The 8,541-nt window shown below is 49.6% G+C and overlaps 1 protein-coding gene across 2 annotated transcripts; it reads right to left on the bottom strand.

Annotated features, from left to right (window-relative positions):
* Positions 1 to 1,292: 1,292 nt before the first annotated feature.
* On the bottom strand, positions 1,293 to 6,923 carry KCTD14 (potassium channel tetramerization domain containing 14). 2 transcript variants are annotated; one of them, XM_021704680.2, is made up of 2 exons: positions 6,814 to 6,923; positions 1,293 to 2,014 (listed from the first exon to the last, which is right to left on the bottom strand). In XM_021704680.2, the coding sequence occupies exons 1-2, from the start codon at positions 6,883 to 6,885 to the stop codon at positions 1,346 to 1,348; spliced, it is 741 nt and encodes a 246-aa protein (XP_021560355.2). In that variant the 5' UTR covers positions 6,886 to 6,923; the 3' UTR covers positions 1,293 to 1,345. The 2 variants fall into 2 exon arrangements, 1 of the variants encoding a protein (XP_021560355.2); XR_006540944.1 differs by lacking the exon at positions 1,293 to 2,014 and adding an exon at positions 2,176 to 2,264 and having other exon boundaries at positions 6,814 to 6,867.
* Positions 6,924 to 8,541: the final 1,618 nt, after the last annotated feature.

Here is an 8,541-nt window from a genome sequence, read left to right on the forward strand (position 1 = left end):
GGGAAGCCTGCTTGTCCCTCTCCCACTCCCCCTGCTTGCATTCCCTCTCTTGCTGTGTCTCTCCATCAAATAAATAAAATCTTTTTTAAAAAAAGAAAAAATATACAAGCAGATGTGGTTATTGAATTATAACAGGCATTGACAATGACCGTTCTGAGCAATTTTATGTTTAAATCTGAAACTCCCTGACAGTAGTAATTTCTTAAACCTTGGAAATTAACCTCGATCTTGACGGCTGGTCACTCTACTAGGCAGGAAGGGGGAAGGGGGCCATCTATCCCAGACCTGGACTTGGAGAAGGATGATGTCTACCTGTGTTCTCCTTAGAGTTGCATTACTGTCTTTGGTTGAGAAGCAGAACCTGAAACAGAGACTCTTGTTCCAGTGGTTTATTGAGGATGTGCTCTCAGGGGACGGAGAGTGAGAGAAGTAGGGTATACAGCAGAGGAAGAATGCTGAGCAAGAATGTGGTGTCAGATGAAGACTGACTTCAGCCTGATCCCACAAGGAGCAGCAGAACAGGAACTGCACCAGAGCTGATTCCTCCTTGAGGTGAGGGCTCAGTCGTCTATACCTCCACATAAGAAGACAGCAGTTCTTCTCTAGAGCAGGTCTCGAAGTTAGGGTACATCAGACTCACCTGAAGGGCTTATTAAAATAGACTGTTGGGCCAACTCTCAGAGTTTCTGATTCAGTAGGTCTGAGGTGGGGGCCGGAGAATTTGTATTTCTAAGAAGTTCCCATGTATTGCCAATGCTGCTGGTCCAGGGACCACACTTTGAGAATCATTGCCCTAGAGAAAAAGACAGCTCACTGCACCTGGAAAAGGAGATCTGAGTGGGAGAGGGAGAGGGAGAAGGAGTAGCATCTACTACAGGTATGAACTTGGCATCTTCCTCAGGAAAGTGTATAATAGGGCTAGAGTATTGGACCATACGCTGAGCCTGAGCAGACTACATTTTCAGATCATTTTATCTAGATTCATGGTATTCTGTTATCTTCCTGTTATCATCCGCCATCTCCAGCCGAAGAATTGTTGAAACATTCCAACTCATCTCAGCCTTGCCATTTGGACTTGCAGGGAAGGGTCTGGCAGGTAGGGGAGGCTTTAAAGAGGAAGCAGCTGCACCTCTTTAAAGGCAAGCACAGTGGAGTCAGTTGCAATCAGTGGAAAATCCTCAACAGGGAAATAATTATTGGGGGGCAAGCCTCATAGACCACCTTGGAAGTTGTTTTTTTGTTTGTTCGTTTGTTTTAAATTAAAGGAAGACGGCTTTTGAAGGCAACTTTTAATTTCGTAAGTCCCACCAGAACCCGAAACAAACTGTCCCCGCCCCCTGGGGGATCACCACCAGATGAAGACGAATGTATAAAAGTAACTGAAATACTTGGCCCGTAATGTCCTCTCGGAGTACGGTTCATAGTATACCTGGTACCCCTGGGCCGTAATGTCCATCTTCACGCAGTCGAGGAGGTCCTTGACCTGCGGGGCCGCCTTCCAAGGGCCGAACTTGACAACCGACCTCTTTTCGGCCTCCAGGAGCCGCAGAGCATCCGCGCAGCGCGCCGCATCCTCCTCAGTGCGCACGGTGCACACCAGCACCATGGAGCGGCGTGCCGCCACGGCCTCAGCGCGCGCCAGGCGCACCATGAGCTCCAGGTTCTCGCCGTAGCCTGGCACCCGCAGCAAGAACTGCTTCCGGGCCACCTGCTCCCCGAAGATCTGCGGCATGTCCTCCAGGAGCTTGACCAAAGGCTTGATTGCGTAAAACTGTGCCTCGCGGTACACCTCCGGGATGTGGTGCGTGGGCAGCCGCTCGCTGCGCAGGTAGTCCAGGATGGGTCCGAAATAGGTGCCGGGGCGATCGATGAAGAAGCGGCCCTCTGCGTCCATGCAGACCTTAGCTGAGCTGGAGAACATCTCTGCCAGCTTTGAACCCGGGAGTTTTCTTAGGGTGCCCACGGTGGTGGTGTACAACTCACCTCCTACGTTAAGCTCCACGACAGGGGATCCCTGAGGGCACAAGAAGGCAGAGTGAAGCAGTAGTGCCACCTCGAGGGAGCTCGTGGCTTATTTTCATCCATAGAATATTACAAAATATTAGTCCAGGAGCCTGCTGTGGAAGCAAGTCCCGGTGACAACGATTGCAAAGCCTGTGGCCTTTGGCAGAGCTTTTTACCTCTCTACGCCTCTTTCCTCATTTGTAAAATGGGAATATGGAGCTGTTGTGAAGTCAGAAGTCCCCAAGGTGGGATGTTCAGATCTAAGATATAGTAAAAAAAAAAGGGGGCGGGGGAGGGAGGGATTTTCAACCTTTCAGAGAGACTAAGAAACCATACATGTGTTCATTCAGGAAGCATTTTAGCATTTCTTGGGTACTTACTGTGGGTCCACATCCTGTGGTGGCAGTTGGGGACACAAATTCTTTCTTTTTTTTTTTTTTAAGATTTTTGTTTATTTATTTGTCAGAGAGAGAGAGAGGGAGAGCACAATCAGGGGGAGCGGCAGGCAGAGGGGGAGGCAGGCTCCCCCCTGAGCAGGGAGCCTGACGTGGGACTCGATCCCAGGACTCTGGGATAATGACCTGAGCTGAAGACAGACGCTTAACAGACTGAGCCACCCAGGCATCCCACAAATTCTTGTTTAATATAGGTCAGAAGTTCTGATTAGCAGTTAGCATGACTTTGATTCATTAAGGGAATTTGTGTGATAGATGTCTTTCAAAAATATGGGCTGGGGTTATTAATAACAGGAATATCTTTGGTGCTGAAAAGGTCAGTAACACCAGGTATGATCGGTATAAAACTGCCTCATAAACTGTAAAGTGTGGTGCCAATGGAAGTTAAGTTTAGCTGGTCTACAGAATTTTTAGAGGCCTCTTCTCTATGTCAAACCTTGAGCTGAGCACTAAGGATGTGGTGAAGACCCACGTGGTGCCTGCCTGGAGATGCCCACAAGCCAGTGGAGGGGGACCTGGGAACAGACTGAGAGTCAGGCTGCATTTGGGGAATACTAACAGACCGAACAAAAATACCAGAAGATTATTACATGTGAGGTGATAGACTAGTTGTTAGCCTTCCAAACCAGCTTCCTGAATAACTTTGGTTATCTAAAACTGACTCACTCAGTCAATAAAATATGTATGTGCCAGGTACCTGGAACACCGAGGAACAAGCAGGACAGTCTCTCCCCTCAGAGTCTAGTAACTGGGCAAAGCACTCTCCATTCAACCTCTAATTCAATCCTCACAGCAATCCTATGAAGAATGAATTAAATCCTCACTTTACAGGCGAAGAAATGAAGGATTAAGGAGCTGAAGTAAATTGCCTAAAGGCAACCAGCTATTAAGTGATGATGTCAGAACTTAAACTCAGGGCCACGTTACCCCGAAGCATGCGCTCTTAGTCATTACATCGGCCAGTTTTCACCCTTTAAATACCTCCACTCTTAGACGAACCATGAGAGACGATGGACTCTGAAAAACAAACAGGGTTCTGGAGGGGAGGGGGTTGGGAGGATGGGTTAGCCTGGTGGTGGGTATTGAGGAGGGCACATTCTGCATGGAGCACTGGGTGTTATGCACAAACAATGAATCATGGAACACTACATCTAAAACTAATGATGTAATGTATGGGGATTAACATAAGAATAAAATAAATAAATAAATAAATAAATAAATACCTCCACTCTTCATTCCCTTAGTTATTCATTCCAGAAAATGTAGAGGGCCTATTACATTCAAGCCTTCTCCTGAGCAGAGGAGGACGCAGTCCCTGCCCTCAAGGAGCTCACAGAGGAGAGAGGCAAACAGATGGCTTAAATGTGCAGGCACCGAGAGGGGAGACTCAGAAGCTCTTCGTGTGGATGGATGTGTGTTGGAGGTTGTCAGGGAAGGTTCCTGGGGGGTGTGATGGCGCAGCCACAGAAAAGATTGGGGCAATGTCAGAGGGAGGCTGCATTTCTGTCCCGGAGACTCTGTCACAGGTCACTGCAGAGCCAGGAGTAGTGACAGGGTTCAGGAATGTCCTGGGTTCTCATTTAGGTGTGACTTCATTCTCAGCTTGACTGTGGGCTCTACCTCTAAGATTCAAGTACTGGAATAAAGAGAGCCAGAGGCAGCCAAACGGCTGGGGAGAAAGAACTGAGTTGCCATGGCAACAGCTCCTACCGGGGGACAGTTCCGCTGGCTGGAGTAGAGAAGGGAGACCAAGGGGATGCATTCTGACAGCAGCCAAACCATACAGCCGGGAGAAAAATAAACCGAGAACCTGTGACTTCCTCTTTCTCCTATAAACCTCAAGGCCCCATTGGCAAGGCTGTTCGGTTAACCCTGAGGTGGCTCTGAGAGGCAGGCAGTTAAATGCAAAGTCGCAGACTTTCACCCTGGAATGGTCGGATGTGCTCTCATCATGCCTGTGCCCTGAAAGCTCACAGATGCTCTTGAGGTCTGTATATTACAGGCGAGGAAAGCTCAGAAAGATGGGTCACACAGCTAGGAAGTGAAGTCAGAGCCGCAATCAAACCCCTATCCGTGTGACTCCAGTAGGTGGATGGGTGCCCTACCCCTCCCAACATCCAGTCCCACCGCTGCCAGTAAGTAGCGATGTGACTGGGTAAGCTCACTTTCTTCTGTGGGCCTACGCCTAGTCATCTATGAAATAGGGAAGGCAAAATGCACAAAGTGAACTCTAAGTCTCTCCAGCTCTGGAAGTCTAATGAATCCAATCACTTCAAATGTTGTTTCTGAAGCTCATTTCCAGATGCTTCACAAAATAGCTTCCTGTCCTGATACTCTAAGGCCCATTTCTTTGTTTACCAAACAAGACCTCAGTCTTGTTCCCAAACTTCTTAATTCTGTCTCTCTTTCCCCTCCTTTCTTTTCCGAAATCTTCCAGTTTCTTTGGAAATCCCAGACCTCCTACCTCATCCACAAATACTACAATATGTTTCTAGCAAATAAAGACTTCTTTTCCACCCCTCTTCTGACCACCTGCCCATTTTCGTGGCCACTCTTCCCCGCCTTTTGTACCTCCCAGTAATGCTGCGGAAACATTCCTGGGTAGGAAAGCCTATCTCAGGCCCTGTGTGCATGAGCTGGGGGAAACATGATCTTTAGGAGCCCTTGCTGGGTGTCAGGTCAGGGCTGGCCCTGAGGGCACAGGGATGAATCAGACAGACCTAGCTCTCACACACATGCAAACACCCTGCCAAACATTCAGACATTTCCTGAGGTCACCCTTAGTAGAGTCACTCCAATGTCCCCCAGGCCTCTCTAGATCTCTCCCCACCCCACAACCCTGACCTTTTCCATTGTTCCCTATCTCAAGTCATCTGAAGCCAAAATCCAGGTTGTAATCTTGCAATATGCTGGTATCCTCAACCTCCTCCCACCTAGGTAATCATAACCAAGTCCTGGTGATTCTCAGTTCTGGTCAATTCCATGGCTCCCTGCCTCCTCAAGTGCCCTCCCCCAATCCAATCTCTACTCTGAAGCCAGTCGATCTTCTCAAGTGCAAATCTGATCTGGCCACACCCTGCACTGAACACTTCAGGCACCTGACATTTCCTTCCAGATAAACTCTAGACTCCTTACTAAGGTTTACAAGGCCCTTTGCAGCCCTGGCAAAATCAACTACCAGAACCACTCTGACCCCACCCATCCAGAGCAGGCTGGTCCCCCTTGCCTCCAGGACTTGACTCATTTGCTGCCCACACTGCCTTCACTTAGGCCACTCATCCTTCAAGTTAATTCCTCCAGAAATCTTTCTAGATGGGTTGTCTCCTTGTGATCCTCCAGGGCCCTGTATTTCCACCGTCATGGCAGTTACCTCTTGTAATTCCATTTGTTCATCTGTATCCCCCGCTAGACTGTGAGGTTCCTAAGGAATGACCATCTCAGATTCCTCTCTGTGTCACCAGTACCTACTACAGGGCCCAGCACACCAGGATGCTCAATAAATGTTCCAATTGACTGGAGCTTACCTGCTGCACTGATTTACAGGGGCACCTGGTATTCTGATAAAAGCCAGTCTTTCCCTACCTGGCATCATGCACCCCGCTGGCTCCCTCTCTTGCTCAGGAATTCATTCATTTATTGAGCACCTAGGGCGGCCCTGCCACGGAGCAGGTGACTTTGTCAACAGCCAACCACAATGACGTTATCATTGTTCTATGGGAAAGAGCCACAGCCTCCCCCTGCTGGATCTGCTTTGCCTTCCAGGAGTCTTCAGGATGGCACCTAGCCCAGGAGAGATTAGAATGTTCTGCTCCTGGAGCGCACTGGGCCTTTTCCGGATCCTCCACGCAAACTCCCCTCAACCACGCCCCGGGAGGGGGCAGGCGAGCACGCGGACTCAGGACGCTGCCAGAGGGCAGGGGCAGGCTGGAGAGGATGGGGTGTGGTGGGTGAGGGAACGAGAGGCCCGCAGCCTTCCGTGGGGTCTTCTCCCAAACACGGGAGGAGGAGGGGCCGCGGAAGAGCGGTGGACTAGGACAAGCCAGGGGACTGAGGGGAGACACACAGAAAACAGCTGAAACAAAGACCGAACAGAGAGGGAGGAGACAAACAAAGGCGGCCAGGCAGGAAAGAGGGCAAGGAGGAGAGGCTGGTCCGAGCCAGGCGGGGAACGGGCACGGGTGGGCGGAAGGAGAGGTCAAAGCCAGAACTAGCTAGAGGAGGAGAGCGCCCAGCCAGGGGCGCGCCAGAAGCTAGGGGCCTCAGACCCCGAGGAAGGGACGCACGGGGGACACCGAAAGGAGTGAAAGACCGCAGAAGCGGAAGGATAGAGCCGCCCTCCCGGCTGCGCACTCACCGCTGGCGGGCCCGCGGAGGGGGAGGCCTGGTTGGGCCGCAGGGAGCGAGGCACCGAGCTCAGACTCATCATTCTGGTCCCGCAGGTGGCTGGGAGCCCAGCCCCGCCACGTGCGAGGTACCTGCGGCCGGCTGGCGGAAGTACACTTTTGCTCCACGCCCCCGGGTGGGGCAAAGGGGGCTTAGGGTGTGGTTAGAGCCCGGGGTTGACTTTGGCTTTGCCAAGCATGCGGTGAGACCCTAGGTCAGACACAGACCCTCTCTCGGAGGGGCTTCCCAGATAGCCAAACGGGGGAGGCAGAGGGAATTGACACTCTCTACAGTCCTAGGAGTGAAGGATCAACAACTCCCATTTTACAAATGAGGAAAGTGAGGCTCCAAGAGCTAGGGTGGCCAGTGTAGAATATTTATCCACTTAAGATCACCTGCTAAAAGTTCAAAGCATGACCACCGATGAAAAGAGCTAAGATACCGGTTGTGTGGGTTATTTTGCTTGTTAAAACATAGCCCTAAGGAGGGGGAGCATAACTCCTCACTCCTAAAGTATGGTCTGTGCATGGTGGCTTTCTTCCAAAGAGGACAGTAGAGAAAAGGAGAAAAAAGAAAACTGACATACCATCGGGGCGCCTGGGTGGCTCAGTTGTTAAGCGTCTGCCTTCGGCTCAGGTCATGATCCCAGGGTCCTGGGATCGAGCCCCGCATCGGGTTCCCTGCTCGGCGGGAAGCCTGCTTCTCCCTCTCCCACTCCCCCTGTTTGTGTTCCCTCTCTCGCTGCGTCTCTCTCTGTCAAATAAATAAATAAAAATTAAAAAAAAGAAAAAGAAAAAGAAAACTGACATACCATACTTCAGCCAGGTAATCAAGGTCAACATCAAGATGATAGGAAGCACCCTTGGTATGATGTGATGAAAATGGCACTTTACCTCTGATCTTCCAGCCCAAAACCCATAATCCCAATCCAATGAGAAAAACATCTAACAAATTCCAATAGAGGGGAATTACAAAATATACCTGACCAATAATCCTCAAAACTGTCAGAGTCATTAAAACAAGGGAAATCTGGGGGCACCTGAGTGGCTCAGTCAGCTGGGCGACTGCCTTTGGCTCGGGTCATGATCCCAGGGTCCTGGGATCTTGCCCCCTGTAGGGCTCCCTGCTCAGCGGGGAGCCTGCTTCTTCGTCTTCTGCTCCCCCAGCTTGTGCCCTGTCAAATAAATAAATAAAATAAATAAAAATAAATAAAACAAGGAAAACCTGAGAAACTGTCACAACCAAGAGTAGCCTAAGGAGACATAGCAACTAAATATAATGTAATGTGGAATTCCGGATGGGATCCTGGAACAGCAAATAGACATTAGGTAAAAACTAAGGAAATATGAATAAGCTGTGGGCTTTAGTTAGTAATAGCGTATCAACGTTGGTTCATTAACAGTAACAAATGTACCATACTAATGAAATATGTTAAGAATAGGGGAAACTGAGTGTGGGGTATATGGAGACTCTCTGTACTATCTTCTCAATTTCTCTATACATCTAAAACTGTTTTAAAAAATACAATAAAAAATTGACTCGATAACAATACAACCACTATGGAAAACAGTATGGAGTTCATAATCTTATGCTGGTGGAAGGTTTCCCCTGGTAGTGTGGCTGCTGACTCATTGGGGTGGTGGTTGCTGAAGGTTGGGGTGGCTGTGAAAATGTCTCAGAATTAAGACCACAATGAAGT

Source organism: Neomonachus schauinslandi, chromosome 11 (genome assembly GCF_002201575.2).
Source record: "Neomonachus schauinslandi chromosome 11, ASM220157v2, whole genome shotgun sequence".
NCBI classification, from domain to species: domain Eukaryota; kingdom Metazoa; phylum Chordata; class Mammalia; order Carnivora; family Phocidae; genus Neomonachus; species Neomonachus schauinslandi.